The sequence below is a fragment of the Entelurus aequoreus genome, linkage group LG19 (genome assembly GCF_033978785.1).
Source record: "Entelurus aequoreus isolate RoL-2023_Sb linkage group LG19, RoL_Eaeq_v1.1, whole genome shotgun sequence".
Classification (NCBI taxonomy): domain Eukaryota; kingdom Metazoa; phylum Chordata; class Actinopteri; order Syngnathiformes; family Syngnathidae; genus Entelurus; species Entelurus aequoreus.
In genome coordinates, this window is record NC_084749.1 from 19623692 (window position 1) to 19643642 (window position 19951).

Consider the following 19951-nt stretch of genomic DNA (forward strand, 5'->3'; position numbering starts at 1 on the left):
GAATATATATGAATGTAAATGTATAGCCTCATGATGTTATTACACAATTACCTATGCATTTTTCATATATTTTTTTCTAAGAAATTGATGGATAATGTCTTTTGAAATCATAAGTCAGGGATTTTTGGTAACAAAAAAATGCTTGGAAGGAATATCTTGTTACATGATCAGATAAGATTCAAGTTGAAAAAGTAATGCAATTGAATCCAGTACAGTTTTTCTGGCAAAATTGAGAGAGCAAATACATTTAGCAAAAATGATAAAATGGTTTATTGATGCACATTATTTCCAGGCACATAAATTGATGAGCCTTAAGTTTGACATCTATGCTCTTTACTCTTTTTAATTTACTTGTTAATTTCATGTTAATATCTGCTTACTTTCTGCTGTAACACGGTTCCATCCCCACTTCTCAATTTTTACTAAGCACTTATTTATTGGTGTTGTTTAAAACTAGCTTTGTGGTTAGCTTAGCTATTAGCATGTCTGCTCCATGTGTGTATCATGTTTAACCTCGTCCTACAGTGATAATGTTACCAGATGATTATACTAGAGATGTCCGATAATATCGGCAGTCCAATATTATCGGCCGATAAATGCTTAAAAATGTAATATCGGAAATGATCGGTATCGGTTTCAAAATTATCGGTATCGGTTTCAAAAAGTACAATTTATGACTTTTTAAAACGCCGCCGTGTACACGGACGTAGGGAGAAGTACAGAGCGCCAATAAACCTTAAAGGAACTTCCTTTGCGTGCCGGCCCAGTCACATAATATCTACGGCTTTTCACACACACAAGTGAATGCAAGGCATACTTGGTCAACAGCCATACAGGTCACACTGAGGGTAGCCGTATAAACAACTTTAACACTGTTACAAATATGCGCCACACTGTGAACCCACACCAAACAAGAATGACAAACACATTTCGGGAGAACATCCGCACCGTAACACAACATAAACACAACAGAAGAAATACCCAGAACCCCTTGCAGCACTAACTCTTCCGGGACGCTACAATATACACCCCCCGCTACCTCCACCCCCTCCCCCAAACCCCGCCCACCTCAACCTCCTCGTGCTCTCTCAGGGAGAGCATGTCCCAAATTCCAAGCTGCTGTTTTGAGGCATGTTAAAAAAAATAATGCACTTTGTGACTTCAATAATAAATATGGCAGTGCCATGTTGGCATTTTTTTCCATAACTTGAGTTGATTTATTTTGGAAAACCTTGTTACATTGTTTAATGCATCCAGCGGGGCATCACAACAAAATTAGGCATTATAATGTGTTAATTCCACGACTGTATATATCGGTATCGGTTGATATCGGAATCGTAATTAAGAGTTGGACAATATCGGAATATCGGATATCGGCAAAAAAGCCATTATCGGACATCTCTAGATTATACTTAAGATACGATGAAATGCAGTTTATTTGCCATAATTAAGGTGATTAAGCAGTGTACGGAGACACACAGTTGCTAGTCGTTTGTCAGCAGGGGGACTAGAAATAAATACAGTGTCAGCCAAAAGGGATTTGCCTTTGTGATTGGCATTTAAAGGGATTATTCGGCAATAGTGATCACATGCTTTTTCACAAAAATCAGTCGATACTGATCCATGGCCGATTATTAAGAGTGCATTGCTGTGGACAGAGCAGCGGTGTCGTCATGCATGGTTGTCACTTGTAACTGTGTCGCATCTTGTCTCGCATCCAGGTTCATGATAACGTCTCTTTTCAGTTTCCACCTTGTCCTTGGCATCTCTCAACCTGGGGGACGGCGACAGTGTACACTCGGAGAAGAGAGCGCAAAGGTGAGTTGCTGCAGTTTTCTAAAAGCATAGAACAATCTGTGCTGTTTTAATGTTTCATAAGTCTCTGCTGTAACCTTTTAGTTCTACCTTCTAATACAATAAATACAGTACACATTTGTAACATATTTCTTGTGTTCTTGCCTATTCTCTTCCTTTTACTTCTACTGTCCTGCTCTATCACACATGCCAGAAGTGCTAGTTTAGCCTCTGGCAGTCTCATCTGCTTTCTGAGCTCTCCTAAACGGAGAAGGAGAAGGTTAGTTCCTGTTTGGTGCTGACTTATGGTGCTTCATGTTGTTCCTGCTCCAATCCTGCACTGCACTTTGTCCTCACACCGGCCTTGACTTGAATGAGCACAGCACTTTTATTTTTGCTCATCACAGTACGCTTGTCTGTCGGACGGTATGTTTTAGCTGACTGCTGTATTTGTTTCCCAACATGCCCTCAGCTTGCACTTTGAGATTTTTTTATGAAATATAATAGTTGCTTTACAGTAGTATTACATTGAATATGCTTAAAACAAGCATCCTAAACAGATATGATTCACATGTACAAACATACAAAAGTACTTTTTTGGCTTTTTATTCGTACGCCTCCCACCTGCCAAGCCTGTGCTTTGCTTTTCAACCAGCAGCCTTAAGGGCCTTATGCAACTACACACCAGTCAGCATCTTTATTGTTTTATTTTTAGCATTCTTGCTGCATTAATGCATTTACGCACTGATGTAAGTAGGGATGCTGCTATGAATTGTTTCAGTAATGAAGTATTTAATAATTTCAACTAATCGAGGGGTAAAACGGCAAATAGTTGTATGATTTTGCTGCTTACCATAACCTTCATTCTTTTTTATTGATAAATGAACATAATCAACATTGAAATTGCACTTTGACATATATATATATATATATATATATATATATATATATATATATGTAATTTTTTTTTGTCTTCGAATGAATTAATCTGGATTTTTATATGTAACAATTCTTAATCTTTTCACAAAAAAAAATTGTTAATTTTACATATTATACATACACACACGTATATATATACAGTACAGGCCAAAAGTTTGGACACATCTTCTCATTAAATGGGTTTTCTTTGTTTTCATGACTATTTACATTGTAGATTGTCACTGAAGGCATCAAAACTATGAATGAACACATGTGGAGTTATGTACTTAACAAAGAAAGGTGAAATAACTGAAAACATGTTTTATATTCTAGTTTCTTCAAAATATCCACCCTTTGCTCTGATTACTGTTTTGTACACTCTTGGCATTCTCTCGATGAGCTTCAAGAGGTAGTCTCACCTGAAAGGGTTTTCACTTCACAAGTGTCATAGTTTTGATGCCTTCAGTGACAATGTACAATGTAAATAGTCATGAAAATAAAGAAAACGCATTGAAATGAGAAGGTGTGTCCAAACTTTTGGCCTGTACTGTATATACGTGTGTATTTATATATATATATATATATATATATATATATATATATATATATATATATATATATATATATATATATATATATATATATATATATATATATATATATATATATATATATATATATATATTTATGTGTGTGTGTGTGTGTGTGTGTGTGTGTGTGTGTGTGTGTGTGTGTGTGTGTGTGTGTGTGTGTGTGTGTATTAGGGCTGCAACAACTAATCGATTAAAATCGATTATAAAAATAGTTGGCGATTAATTTAGTCATCGATTCGTTGGATCTATGCTATGCGGATGCACAGAGGCAATTTTATTTGATTTTATTTTTTATTTATTTATTTTTTATAAACCTTAATTTATAAACTGCAACATGTACAAACAGCTGAGAAACAATAATCAAAATAAGTATGGTGCCAGTATGCTGTTTTTTTTCTTCAATAAATACTGGAAAGGATAGAAATGTAGTTTGTCTCTTTTATCCGATTATTAATCGATTAATCGAAGTAATAATCGACAGATTAATCGATTATCAAATTAATCGTTAGTTGCAGCCCTAGTGTATATATATATATATATATATATATATATATATATATATATATATATATATATATATATATATATATATATATATATGTGTGTGTGTATATATATATGTATATATATGTGTGTGTGTATATATATATACAGTATATATATGTATACATATATACACATGTACTGTATATGATTGTATATGTATATATGTATGTGTGTGTGTGTGTATTTCTAAGCGTAATCTACAATTTTTTGGTCTTAAATTTAGCATTTTCAAGCACAGCATTTGCTAAATAAACTCAAAATATCAGCACTATATTCATATTGGCCACAAAGGGAGACAAAACAAGTCCGAGCGTGCTGTTATATATCATGTCCACTGATCGACTCAGGCTCTGGCAGCATTAATCTATATTGGATTAAAGGAGTGCAAAGGTGACTAAAGGGTGTTACTTAATGTCTACAGGGCTAGTTTAATGTTGAAAAACATATTTAGAAGGTTTTAAACAATTCTTTATGCTCTAGCTATGAAAATATTTGATTTATAATGAATAATTCCTACTACGTGGAAAGTCATGTCTAAAACCAATTAACAGCCACCAATGATGGACGACTGTACACTCATTAAACGATTGATCACAGCAACACAATATAAAGCTAAGCTTATTTCTAATCAATTTAGTCGATTGATGAGGAGGAAACAAGACCAGCTTGTGAAACAAGTTGATACAAATGCAATAGTTTGTGTTTCATGTATATTTCAGGCCAGATTCTGCAGATGGCTTCCTGTCCCCGAGTCGTTCCAGTAGCAGGAATGGAGAGAAGGACTGGGAGAATGGATCCACCACTTCTTCAGTTACGTCCATCACGGAGTACACAGGTTGGTGGGCAAAATGTGTAACTTATTTAAAGCAACAAGAGCAATGTGCTCATGGTCCTGCAGCAAAATTTCCATTCTAGAAATTTGGTCAGTTTACAGAATGTTGTGTGTGCAGTGGTTTACAACTTTACTACATTCACATTTTTGTTGTAAAGGTCGTCAAAGTAGTTTTTGATGTAGTGTTTCCCACAGGACTGCAATGTTTTTGTGGCGTGAGGGGAAAAAGGAGGCAGTATATAACATCATTGTCCCTGTTTAACACTGTCCTTTATTTGTTAAATGTTGATTTTATCCTTTGTTGTTGTATCATTATCTTTCTAATTATTGTATCTGTAAATTGTGAAGTAGGGCTGTGAATCTTTGGGTACCACACGATTCGATTCGCTTCCATTCTTGGGGGTAACGATTCAATTCAGAATCAATTCTCGATTCAAAATGGTTCTCGATTCAAAATCAATACTTTTTTAATAACATTGGGTGCCATTTCTATGATTAACTACATTCCTCTTTTAAAATAGATAACAGCTCTGATAAAGTTCTATAAGAAACTTATATCCATCAGTGTGTGAATGTGTGTGTGTGAATGGGTGAATGTGGAAAATAGTGTCAAAGCACTTTGAGTTCCTTAAAAAGGTAGAAAAGTGCTATACAAGTACAACCCATTTACCATTTACCATTTAAACTTGGTTTTATTGAATACATTTCTACTAGGGCTGCAACAACTAATCGATTAAAATAGATTATTAAAATAGTTGCCGATTAATTTAGTCATCGATTCGTTTGAACTATACTATGTGCATGCGCAGAGGTTTTTTTTTGTTTGTTTGTTTTTTTAATAATTTTTTATTTTTATTTTTATTTTTTAATAAACCTTTATTTATAAACTGCAACATTTACAAACAGCTGAGAAACAATAATCAAAATAAGTATGGTGCCAGTATGCTGTTTTTTTTCAATAAAATACTGGAGAGGATAGAATTGTAGTTTGTCTCTTTTATCCGATTATTAATCGATTAATCAAAGTAATAATCGACAGATTAATCGATTATCAAATGAATCGTTAGTTGCAGCCCTAATTTCTACCCAAACATTTAATAAAGGTAAATACAAATAAGGCAACAATAGAAGTATCCCACACTTCTTTTCTCTAAATTAAATCTGTACAGCAGATATGGGCATCTACATCAACAATATGATGATAGACAGATAAAAAAATATACATATATATACGTATATATATATATATATATATATATATATATATATATATATATATATATATATATATATATATATATATATATATATATATATATATATATATATATATATATATATATATATATATATATATATATACCGTAATTTCCGGACTATAAGCCGCACCTGACTATAAGCTACCACGGAGGGGATTGTCGGGACAGAGATGACTGTTTGGGAACGCAAAGCGTCCCATTTATTAACAATAAATCTTTCAATCATTCAATCAAACTTTCACATCTTTGACATGGCGAACAGCATTCGTGCAGAGTACAAATAATACAACGGTGCAAAGTAATACAAAGTGCTTGCCTGTACGTTATCAAAATATGAAAAGTCAGTCTTTAATCATTGTGTCATCGTCTTCCTCCTGCGTACTAAAACCACCGAAATCCTCTTCGTCGGTGTCGGAGAAGAACAGGCCGTAAATAAGCCGCACCCTTGTATAAGCCGCAGGGACCAGAACGAGGGGAAAAAGTAGCGGCTTATAGTCCGGAAATTACGGTATATATATATACATATATATATATATATATATATATGTATATATATATATATGTATATATATATATATATATACGTATATATATATATATATATATATATATATATATATATATATATATATATATATATATATATATATATATATATATATATATATATATATATATATATATAAATATATTTTTTGATCGAATTTTGATTTTTTGAATCGATTAAGAATCAAAAAAGTAAGAATCGTGATTCATTCAAAAATTTATTTTTTTGACACTCCTATTAAAGTGTCCTTGGGTTTTTTGAATGGCATTTATGGATTATAGACAATAATAATAAGAACACATTTAATTCATATGTGACAACTTTCTGTTATTATTGTTGTCCACACCCTAATGACCTCCAGTTCCTTTGTGTAATTGATACTTACTTATGTTTGTGGGCCGCCACAAATAAATGAATGTATGGAAAACGCTGCTTATAAGTGTTTTCTTTTCTTCGATTTCTGTTCAGGACCCAAGCTCTACAAAGAGCCAAGTGCCAAATCCAATAAGCACATAATCCAGAACGCACTAGCCCACTGCTGCCTCGCCGGCAAGGTCAATGAGGGGCAGAAGAACAAGATCCTGGAGGTAACCGCATGAGATACATTATTTGTTTATCACTTCTCTCTGACATGCAATAATGTGTGAACAAATCAATAATGACATGTATGTTGAATATTGTAAACATTGGACCATGACCAGCAAACTGTTGGCTCAGACGGGTGCTTGCTCGAGGTAGGTTGCCGTATATTTGGTCCAAGGTGGGACGGGACTGCCACGATAAGCCTTGAACCCTTCGAAGCAGGTTGGTATAGCAACCGTGAAGGCGTTTGTGAAGCAGTGAGCAGCATCCGGGAATCTTTTTTGGTGATTTAACCCCCAATTCCAACCCTTGATGCTGAGTGCCAAGCAGGGAGGTAATGGGTCCCATTTTTATAGTCTTTGGTATGACTCGGCCGGGGTTTGAACTCACGACCTACAGATCTCAGGGCGGACACTCTAACCCAGGGGTCACCAACGCGGTGCCCGCGGGCACCAGGTCGCCCGTGAGGACCAGATAAGTCGCCCGCGGGCCTGTTCTATAAAAAAAAAAAAAAATAAATAAAATTTAATCTACATAGAAAAAACACAAGATACACTTTCAATCAGTGCATCAACCCAAACAACCTCCCCCATGCACACTCATCCACACCCACTCACACAAAAGGGGTTATTTCTTTCTGCTACCAATATTCTGGTTCCCACAACATAGACAACACATCTGCAAGGGACACAGTCCCTGAAGCACACATGATTGTATAGGCTGCTGGTCCACTAAAATTTTCATTAATTACTATTTTTTATGTAATTATTTTTATATTGTTTTACTTTCTTTTTTATCCAAAAAAATGTTTTTTATTTATTTATCTTATTTTATTTTATTTTTTAAAAAAGGGCCTTATCTTCAACAGACCAGGTTGTCAATGAAATTAGATTTGTTTAAAGGGTTTTTTAAACCAGGCCAAGTCCAGATAATGTCCAAGTCGGACTCAGCAACACACACCTTCATTCATGTACACAGAAAAAAATTAGGGAACACAACAGATTGCATATAATTTATAAACAAAATTACATTTTCAAAATAAGCATTTATGTACAGTCCAGATTATGTCCAGGTCACTCAAATTAGGAAACACAACAACAGATATCATATAATCTATAAACATAATTATACTTTCAAAATAAGCCTTTGAGGACTTCTCATCTTTTTTTTAATGTTTTTTGGCATCATTATCATTTTCAACCATGTAACTTTCTAAAGTTAGAAAATACTGAATAAATGTTTTAAAGAAAGTAATACTAAGTGAATATCTGTTTTTGGCCTTAAAAATAAACATTTTTACCGAGTACTATAATTAAATTGACTAAATCATGATTGTCAATGAACTCTCCTAAAATAACAGAAACCACATTAAGCTTCATAAACAAACCAATCCTTAAACACATTTTTTCAACTTCCACCCAAAACAAAGACACAATATGACAATACCAAAACAAATGCAGGGTGGATTCAGGCTCCTGACAACAAAATCGGCAATCATCTGACTCTGTCATATTCCATAATTTTAACATTTTCCCTGTGGGTAAAAAGTTATAAATAATTTTAATTTGAAAATAACGATTTTGCACATCGATAGTGGTTTTATAGATTAGTTTGAATATGGCATCCCATGGCAACGGGCAGTCAAAAAAGTCCTCCCATTTTACATTTGTGTTGTATGAGGCAGCCTTCAAAGATTTCTTTATAAAATAAAAATTATATATTTTTCTATTTAATTTAGGTCCTTTTTGCCAACTAGAATTTCTTATTAGAGGTTTACAAACTAGTAATTTAGTAGTTCCATAATTAATTATTTGTTTCCATCTTTTCCCAATTACTCCAGTTAGTTGATTAAATGAAAAGCTTGAGCAAGCATCACCATACATAGCTCTAAATTCATCATACTTCATAATTTTACCATTCTCATTGATAATATCATTGACAAAAATGATTCCTCTTTCAAACATATTTTTCCAAAAGAAAGGCTTTCCATCTATTACAATATTAGAGTTCATCCATATTAACTGCTGCAAAATATCGTGTCTTTTTTCTGGCACATAAAATTGAAAACACCACTATGAGTGGATTGTTTCCTTTATGAACCCCACCATGTTTCCCAGCAGACTCTCTGGGAGGGGATCACTTGTAAAAAAGGATATAATTGATTTTGATACAGTACATGTTTTTTGTCCAACAGGACATTTGTGTACCACTCAATGTTTAAATACATCTTTGGAACAATTGATGCTTTTAAAGACAGACACATAGCTTCAAGGTTGAGAAGTTTCAGGCCCCCATATTCATACTCTTTGTACAAAACCTTTCTTTTAATCTTTTCTGGTTTGCCGTTCCAGACAAAATCGAAGACCCTCCGCTCATAAATCTTAAAAAAGTTTTGTGATGGAGCTGGTAATGACAAAAACAAATAAATAAATTGAGGAATAATTAACGAGTTGGCAATAGACATTTTACCATACAAGGTTAGGGATTTCCCTTTCCATAATTGCATAATTTTGTCCAGCTTTCTTAGTCGATTATCATAATTTACTGAGCCTAATTCTTCCAGATTTTCTGGGACAACAACAGCAAGTATGTTAACTGGTCCATCTGTCCACAAAACAGGCACTTTGCATTCCATTCGAAAGGACGTTCACTTTAGATTTCCGATCCTTAACATTTTACATTCATCATAATCAAGCTTAAGGCCAGATTGCTGTGAAAATATGTCCAAAAGATTAAGAAGGTTCCGCAAACAATGAGGAAAAATCTTATCTTTGTGAATCAGCCTTTTCTGACATGAACTTCATCAAGAACAAACACAGAACACGCCTCACTCATGCACATCTGCAAGACTCACTCAGAGTTGCAGTGTCAAGTTACACACCAGAGTACAACACACTAGTTAACAGCATGCAATGCCAGGCTTCCCACTAACTGACAAAGAAACAGATAACAGATTTGGTGTCCAGTTCAAAGTGTGACATGATTTAAAAATTTGAGAGTTTACTTTTGTATTTTACATGAGTTATTATTTGTACAAACATGGTGCAAAGTAATTCATGATTTGTTAAAAAATGTTAGTGGCTGGCTAGTTAAAATGGGATATTGTGATTTCACAAGACTGTCTTAAAAGTGATCATTTGAAAATGTTCAATTTGAAAAATGTGCACTTAGAGAAAATATAAAATTAAAGTGTTGCATATTGATATTTATCTGTTTCTATATATATTTATTGTGAGAAATCATTAAGATGATCAGTGTTTCCACAAAGATAAATATCATTAATTATTAATAATAACAGAGTTAAAGGTAAATTGAGCAAATTGGCTACTTCTGGCAATTTATTTAAGTGTGTATCTAACTGGTAGCCCTTCGCATTAATCAGTACCCAAGAAGTAGCCCTTGGTTTCAAAAAGGTTGGTGACCCCTGCTCTAACCACTAGGCCACTAAGTAGGTGTAAAGAGCCTTAATGGCCACAACAATCTCATCTGGAATACCATATTGCAGGGGTGTCCAAACTTTTTCCACTGAGGGCCGCACAGGGAAAAATTAAAACATGTGGGGCCATTTTGATATTTTTCATTTTCAAACCATAACAAAATATATGCATTTTTTATTTATTTTACCTTTAGGGGTCCCGGGGACAATAAAGGGTCTCAGTCATTAAAATGTTAAAAATAAGTCAGATTATTATTTTTTTTAATTATTTAACGCTTACAGTAAATCTCTATATCAACTTCAAGTTGATATAAAGTAATACAAATTAAAACATTTTTTTTATGGCTTTTCTGTCAAAAACAACTTGTTTTTTTTATAGTAAAACTGAAATATGCAGTATTTAGTAATTAGAGCCCTAAAAGATCAATAATGCAGGACACCATTGATATTAAGTCTTTCATATTTTTGAGTAATCACAGTGAAAAGATAAATAAAAAATCACTAAATATATTTGAGATCCAAAAGGTGCCCCACTCATAAAGTGATACATTTTTATTAGGTTTTTCTTTTACTTTCAACACTTAAGTTACAACTTCAGATATATCTGTCGATTTTATGCTGGAACTATTTTTTTTTTTGTTTTATGCGCTTTTGTCAAGGAAAACTTTGATGTTTTTATATGGCTACTACACAATATATGCAATATTTACCACATAAAACATTTTAAAGTGAAATATTTGAAGTAATTGGAGCCCTGAAAATAATTCATTATAACATGGATTTTTTTTCATTATTTTTTTTTTTTTGGAGCAATGGCAAAAAAAGAAAAATGAAGAAAGACAAAAGAAAAAAAACAGCCTGCTTGGCAGCTTTTGTGACAACATTAGAGATGATACTCGAAACCGGTTTTCCCGGTTGTTCGATAAGAAAAGAACAGAGTCCTCAGACTCGAATCCCTTTTTGAGAACCGGTACCCGTTATCGAGACCACTATAGTAAAGAAAAAGAATTGGTTCTTTATTTGAATCGCTGGGAACGAATCCCTTCCTGACCAGAAATGCCACTTGAGACATCACAAGAAATGACGTCACGTAGCTCAGTCATTAGGCGCAGATAGGGAAAGCAGGAAAAAAATGGACTGGAAAAAGCGCTCCAAGGTGTAATAAAGTTCTAAACAAAAAGGTATAATCCAATGAATAACTTTACTGAGAGATTTGAGCAGGGTACAAACACATGACCAACACTTTTGCGACCAACCGGAAACATAGCAACCAGGCTAGCAACGCACCTCCTTTACCGCAGTTGTCACAACGTTCTTAAAATAACCGCAGCACATACATATATATACACAACATATATGACATGATCTCCCTTTTTTAACTTTCGTTTTTCTTTCTTTGTAAACAAAACAAAATCACACTGTACATGTGTTGTCTGTCTAATTATAAATAATGCAGACGAGGCGTGTTGGCTGAGTTCTTGACGTTTACTTTCACAGCGTGCTCATAACCTCATTCTTAGCTGCCGGGTGGTGACATGCAACAACCCTTTTCGGGCCACCGCGCATGCTCGTCACTCCCGTTGCATGCTGGGTAGTGTAGTTGTTATATTCCCTAGCTAATAACATAACATCACATCTATCTACCCTATAAAGAAATAATGTTAACTCAATAAAGTGTATTTCTTTTTTTAGCTTTAACTTTTCATTTTTTAGCACTGTAACCACATTTGCAAACAACTTTTCTCTTCATAGAATTTTCTTTCAATAAAGAAATAAAGTGCAAAAATGTCAAAGCATCATAACAAACAGTTATGTCAAATAGCAGCAGAAGTGCACTTTTTGGAGCGCTGTATTATTTTCAGTTTCGTGCCCAAGGGACTGATTTTATTTAACACTATATTATTATTTATACACCTATAGTGATCACAGAGACAGGTTGTTTTTGTGTTACTGTATATACTGTATTTGTTTTTCTGAAAAATCCCACTTAATATACTTTGGGTAACAACAGTCAATATTTATTTGTTGTTTTTTTTTTTTTTTAAGGGGGTAACAGTCAATATTTATTTATTTATTAGATTTTATTTTTTTCTTATATAATAAAAGTGAGCTTATGTTAAACCAAATATTGTGTGTTTTTTTCCATATACAACAACCTATCTGGACTCGATAAGAGAATCGATAAGGAATCGGTTCGATAAGAGGATTCGATAATAGGCTCGAACTCGATAATTTCTTATCAAACATCATCCCTAGTCAACATTGCAACTTTTTCTAGATTTAGAAAGATTTAGATTTAGATTTCACCTCATTACACTTTTTTTAATGTTCTTTTTTATTTTTGCAATAGTATTTCCAGAATGTGTGGCGGTCCGGTAAACAATTAGCTGCGGGCCGCAAATGGCCCCCGGACCGCATTTTGGACACCCCTGCCATATTGTCACGTACCTTATTATACATTTGATGAAATTAATTTCCCCTCCTACACATTGTTTTAGGAAACATGCACTCAGGTTCATAACTTTTCACAGGAAATGGAGAAATCGGAGGCCAACAACTTCCTGGTTTTGTTCCGAGACGGCGGCTGCCAGTTCCGCTCCTTGTACACCTACTGCCCTGAGACCGAGGAGATCAACAAACTGGCGGGCATCGGCCCGAAGAGCATCGCGCGCAAGATGATCGACGGCCTCTACAAGTACAACTCGGACAAGAAGCAGTTCAGCCTGATACCGGCTAAGACCATGTCGGCCAGCGTGGACGCCGTCACCATCCACTGCCACCTGTGGCAAACCAAGAAGCCGCCCACCCCGAAAAAAGTAGTGCCTGCCCCCCAGTCCTGATGGAGCCTGGACATACCTCCATGATGATTCCAACACCCGCATTTTCCACTTCCTGCTCGATGTACGCCACTGATGAAGAATGATGTAAATATCTAAAAACCATGTCGGAGTCTAGTTTATGAAGGAATGTGTGAGTACTGTTTTTATCTCCTATGTGCCAAACGTCAAAAAACGAGACCGTACGAATGCGAGGACATTTTACTCAACACCGAATGTTTATGATTCATGTACAGATTCGTTTCGATTTGCAATTTTAGCGTGCGAGTGCCATGAGGTGATTGTAACTCGGCTGTTATTGATGAGTCATCATGTTTTGTATATTTAGGTACACAACTCTAAGGGCCAAAAAGATTGCATACAGCTAGCGTTCGCCACACACCGCTTGTGTGTTCAACTCTACAAAGTCAAACGGTTTCAGCTTTTCAGGACCCTGTCTTTGGAGGAATGTGGGCCGTCACTCCAGATAAAGAAAAACTTTTTTTTCTTAGATTATTATTTATATTAATAAGTGACGGACAGTCCAAAAGATTTGGTGATTTTGTTTTTTGCACTTAAAAGTTCTGAATGATGTCCAGTGTAAAAATGGCCAAAGTGGGTCCCTGTGAAGACCCTTTTGACAAATAGAATGCAAGAACCCGGTCGGTTTTGAAGGGGTTATTGTTACGTATTGAAGCCATACGTGACTTTGTTTTGATTTGATATTTGACACGACCAACATAGCTCGGCACAAAGGTTAGGCCAACTTTCTCAGATAATTGTGCAAGATCCCTATTGGTTTTTAGCAACCATTGTAGGTTAGGTGAAGCCATACGTGACTTGGTTTTTATTTGATATTTGATACGACCAACATAGCTCAACACAAAGGTTAGGCCAACTTTCTCAGATAATTGTGCAAGATCCCTAGTGGTTTTTAGCAACCATTGTAGGTTAGGTGAAGCCATACGTGACTTGTTTTTGATTTGATATTTGACACGACCAACATAGCTCAACACAAAGGTTAGGCCAACTTTCTCAGATAATTGTGCAAGATCCCTATTGGTTTTTAGCAACCATTGTAGGTTAGGTGAAGCCAGACGTGACTTGGTTTTGATTTGATATTTGACACGACCAACATAGCTCAGCACAAAGGTTAGGCCAACTTTCTCAGATAATTGTGCAAGATCCCTATTGGTTTTTAGCAACCATTGTAGGTTAGGTGAAGCCATACGTGACTTGGTTTTGATTTGATATTTGACACGACCAACATAGCTCAACACAAAGGTTAGGCCAACTTTCTCAGATAATTGTGCAAGATCCCTATTGGTTTTTAGCAACCATTGTAGGTTAGGTGAAGCCATACGTGACTTGTTTTTGATTTGATATTTGACACGACCAACATAGCTCAGCACAAAGGTTAGGCCAACTTTCTCAGATAATTGTGCAAGATCCCTATTGGTTTTTAGCAACCATTGTAGGTTAGTTGAAGCCAGACGTGACTTGGTTTTGATTTGATATTTCACACGACCAACATAGCTCAACACAAAGGTTAGGCCAACTTTCTCAGATAATTGTGCAAGATCCCTATTGGTTTTTAGCAACCATTGTAGGTTAGGTCCAATATAGATATAGTACATGTTTGTTTGTTGCTTATTACAGGTCAAAATGTACAGCGAATTTTCTTAAAAAGTTCAAGTCTGGCTTTTTGTATCATACTCTATTCGTTTTGAGGGGATTATTGTTCTGTTTTAAAATGATACATACTTTGATTTTGACTGATATTTGACACAATATGGCCAATATTGCTCAGCACAAAATGTGAGCCAAAGTCCTGGGATCATTGTGTACACAATAAGTGTCACGGCAAGATCCCTATTTGCTTTGAGATGATTTCATCTTACAGCAATAATTGTGCGGAGGTTAATAGCACTATAACAGGTCAGAATTCCAAGGTACTTTTCTTAAAACTTTTACGGTTTGTCTGTTTGTATTAAAGTCCCAGCAGGCACAAGACGTTGATACAAGGTTGATTATACGTACATGTCCTTTAAAACAACGTTGTAAAATAGTTGTATTTGTCAATTGAGACAACAGTGGTGTGTAGCGTTGGATCCACGTTGTTGGTCAAATCAACGTCACAACCTGACATTGAATAAACGTCAAAAAGTATGTTGTTTCAATGTTATATTTCTGTTGAAAAATTACCAAAATTCAATGGTTAAATCAACATCAGAACCCAACGTTGATTAAATGTTGTCAAAAAGCATGTTGTTTCAACGTTAGGTTTGAGTTGCTCAACGTCAGGACCGAATTGAACAAGTTCTCAACGTTGTTTTAATGTCTAATGCCTGCTGGTGTAAGACCTCTATAGGTTTTGAAGGGATTATTGTTCTGTTTCAGTTTCTGACTGATATTTGACACAATATGGTCAATATTGCTCAGCACAAAAACTGAGCCCAATTTCTGGGATCATTGTGCAAGTATCATGGCAAGATCCCTATTGGTTTTGGACTAAATTCATCTAATAGCAATCAATGTGTTGAGGTTGTTAGCACTCTTACAGGTCAAAATTCCAAGAGACTTTTAGGTCTGTCTGTATCAAAGTAAGAGCTATATTGGTTTTGAAGGGATTCTTGTTCTGTTTCCAACCGATACATGCTTTGATTTTGACTGATATTTGACACAAAAGTTGAGGCAAATTTCTGCTATCATTGCACAGACATTAAGTACCATGGCAAGATCCCTATTGGTTTAGAACAAATGTAATACTTTTCCAATCAATGTGCTCAGGTTGTTAGCACCCTTACAAGTCAAATATTCCAAGATACTCTTCTTAAAACATTAGGTTTGTCTGTTTGCGTCAAAAAAGACCTCTATTGGTTTTGAAGGGGTAATTGTTCTGTTTCAAACCGATAAGTAATTTTATTTTGACTGATATTTGACACAAGATGGCCAATAGAACATACCACAAAGCTTAAGCCAACTTTCTGGGATGATTGGGCATACTGTATCAAGCCAAGATCTCTATTGATTTTAGTAACCGTTGTCGCATAGGTCAAAGATAAATACAACATATGTTTGTTGTTAGCACTCTTGCAGGCGTAATAGCACTCTTACAGCTCCAAATGTACACTTTATTTCTTTAAAACGTTCACATCTGGCTGTTTGTATCAAAGAACTCTATTGGTTTTGAAGGGATTGTTGTTCTTTTTCAATCCGATACATATTTTGATTTAAAATGATATTGGACACCAGATGGCCAATATAGTGTTAGTACAAAAATGTAGCCACATTTCTGGGATGATTGTGCATATAGTAATAAGTATCACGGCAAGATCCCTATTCGTTTTGAGCTGATTTCAACTTGCAGCAATCCGCGTGCTTAGGTCAAAGGTGGGTTTGTTGTTAGGATAGGATAGACTTTACTTTTCCCACAAAGGGGAAATTATGTGGTTGCAGTGCAGACGCAAAATTCCACTAAAATAATATACAAACACATGAAAACAAGAAACATTAAAGACCACAAAATACTTTAAGATAGCACAACGCTGACGCAACCATCTGCCACTTCAGTGGTGCCATTTCTACTTGCAAATCCAAAAGTAAAACACAACAAATAAAAGATCAATAAATAATACAATTGTACTCCTACCAGTCACATTTCTCTTTTTTTCAAAAACCATCCAGTTTTGCTGTTTGTATCAAAGTAAGAACTCTATTGGCTATTATTGTTCTGTATCAGACCAAAACTCTTACTGATATTTGACACAAAATAGCTCAGCAACTTTCTCGGACAATGGCTCAGATCAAGGCAAGATTTCTATTGGTTTTGAACTGTATTCAGTATATAGCAACCAATCTAGTTTAGGTCAAAGAGAAATGCAGTGTATTACATGATTGTTGTTAGCATTATTACAGGTCAAAATTCGAGGAATATTTATTTGACTTATCAAAGTAGGAACTCTATTGGTTTTGACTGGCTTATTGTTTCAAACAATAATTTGTATTAAAGTAAGAACTCTATTGGTTTTGAAGGGATTACTGTTCTGTATCAAACCAAAACTTACTGATTTGTTACTGATATTTGACACAAAATAGCTCAGCAACTTTCTCGGACAATGGCTCAGATCAAGGCAAGATTTCTATTGGTTTTGAAATGCATTCAGTATACAGCAACCAATCTAGTTTAGGTCAAAGAGAAATGCAGTGTATTACATGATTGTTGTTAGCATTCTTACAGGTCAATATTCAAGGAATATTTATTTGACTCTTATCAAAGTAAGAACTCTATTGGTTTTGACTGGCTTATTGTTTCAAACAATAATTTGTACCAAAGTAAGAACTCTATTGGTTTTGAAGGGATTACTGTTCTGTATCAAACCAAAACTTACTGATTTCTAACTGATATTTGACACAAAATAGCTCAGCAACTTTCTAGGACAATGGCTCAGATCAAGGCAAGATTTCTATTGGTTTTGAAATGCATTCAGTATATAGCAACCAATCTAGTTTAGGTCAAAGAGAAATGCAGTGTATTACATGATTGTTGTTAGCATTCTTACAGGTCAATATTCAAGGAATATTTATTTGACTCTTATCAAAGTAAGAACTCTATTGGTTTTGACTGGCTTATTGTTTCAAACAATAATTTGTACCAAAGTAAGAACTCTATTGGTTTTGAAGGGATTACTGTTCTGTATCAAACCAAAACTTACTGATTTGTAACTGATATTTGACACAAAATAGCTCAGCAACTTTCTAGGACAATGGCTCAGATCAAGGCAAGATTTATATTGGTTTTGAGCTTAATTAAGTATTTAGCAAACAATCTAGTTTAGGTCAAAGAGAAATACACTGTATTACATGGTTGTTGTTAGCATTCTTACAGGTCAAAATTCAAGGAATATTTATTTGACTCTTATCAAAGTAAGAACTCTATTGATTTTGACTGGCTTATTGTTTCAAAAAAATAATTTGTATCAAAGTAAGAACTCTATTGGTTTTGAAGGGATTACTGTTCTGTATCAAACCAAAACTTACTGATTTCTAACTGATATTTGACACAAAATAGCTCAGTAACTTTCTCGGACAATGGCTCAGATCAAGGCAAGATTTCTATTGGTTTTGAACGGCATTCAGTATATAGCAACCAATCTAGTTTAGGTCGAAGAGAAATGCAGTGTATTACATGATTGTTGTTAGCATTCTTACAGGTCAAAATTCGAGGAATATTTATTTGACTCTTTCAAAGTAAGAACTCTATTGGTTTTGACTGGCTTATTGTTTCAAACACATCATTTTGACACAAGTTGGCCAATACAGCACAACGATTCTGGGATGATTGCTCATTTGCTCAAATCAAGGTTAGATTTCTAATGGTTTTGAATGATATCAAACTTTTAGCAACCAACGTAGTTTCGGTCCAAGATAAATAGTGTGCAAGTCAGCGTACATTAGCACTTCTTCATATCCAAACTCACTGTTGATTTGAAAGGTCTGCATGTGTCAATATTTTTCTTTGGAAAGTGTGTAACAGAGCAAGAACCCGCATGATCAAACTGCATGTCAGATCTACTGTATTAATTTTTAATGTCTTCCTTAAAATACATTCTTTCACCCACTCAACATGTTTCAAATTCAAAGTGATGGATTTGTGTGGTGTTAAAGCTGCCGTTTGGGACAGTTTTGTACTTTCACTTTCAGTTTAGAACAAATTGTACAATGACAAATGGTGGATTGCTATCAGCACAGAGTGACACCCGAGGAGCATTTTCTCTTGTGTCAGGAAGTTGTAGATTAGTATTTTTGTAAGATTCACAAGTTGTAAACTCACATTTTCACTTATCGGTAAAAAATGGCTGTGTTTAGCTGCAACATGTAAAGATTAGGAATATTTTGCTAGTTCTCTCTTTGAATTGTAGGAAAATCGTCAAGGCCGCGTTTTAAGGCAGGTGGTGTTTTGCTGCATACGGGTATACAACAATTAATTGTAATCAAATCTGCTGACTTGGTGCATCATTTTAAACCGAGGGGGGGGTATTTATGACTTTTATTTCTAATGTAATCTAGTATGTTGGTTATTGACCACAGGAAGCCAAGGGAATATTTAACCTACAAGCTTGTTGTACATATCAGTGTTTATGTGTGCTCATGTGCTATAATGATGACTTTTTGTTGTCGGATAACGTGATGTCTTTGAAAAAACATGTAATTTATTTGTTTTTTGCTGCATCAAATAAACTCAGCATGGCCTCTGAATACTTTGTCTGTGAATATTTAGTAAATCCGACCTTAAAAAGTCAATGCAATCCTTTATGTTTGCAGCAAACTCACAATACTGTGCAAATGTCCTAATAAAACAGTATATGACATTGTGTTAAAACTTAACAGAAGATTTACTTTATTTAATAATTTTCTATTTCTTTTCACTGGATCCGGGGTTATATAATATTATTGTGCATTGTCAGGTTCAAACACTGATGACATCTATTAAACAAGACAAGAGGCAAAGAATTAAACAGAGACAGAATTCAATTTGGACTCAATATTGAGGAGAGTCGTCTGTACACTGTACCCTTGCACAGTATCTCAGCACGCTCTGGCGAAAGATTGTACTCCTCCTTCTTTA

At 34.8% G+C, this 19951-nt stretch overlaps 1 protein-coding gene across 4 annotated transcripts in view; it reads left to right on the forward strand.

Moving 5' to 3' along the window:
* The window catches only part of camsap2a (calmodulin regulated spectrin-associated protein family, member 2a), a 100437-nt gene extending 80856 nt beyond the window's left edge, over positions 1 to 19581 (forward strand). For 2 of the 4 annotated variants that reach the window (XM_062028054.1, XM_062028055.1), the window contains 5 exons: positions 1746 to 1818; positions 2009 to 2074; positions 4571 to 4686; positions 6958 to 7076; positions 13039 to 19581. In XM_062028054.1, the coding sequence (XP_061884038.1) occupies positions 1746 to 1818; positions 2009 to 2074; positions 4571 to 4686; positions 6958 to 7076; positions 13039 to 13347 (683 nt within the window). In that variant the 3' untranslated portion in view covers positions 13348 to 19581. The remainder of the gene's footprint in view (positions 1 to 1745; positions 1819 to 2008; positions 2075 to 4570; positions 4687 to 6957; positions 7077 to 13038) is intronic. The other 2 variants (XM_062028056.1, XM_062028057.1) reach the window with 1 other exon arrangement.
* The last annotated feature ends 370 nt before the right edge of the window (positions 19582 to 19951 follow it).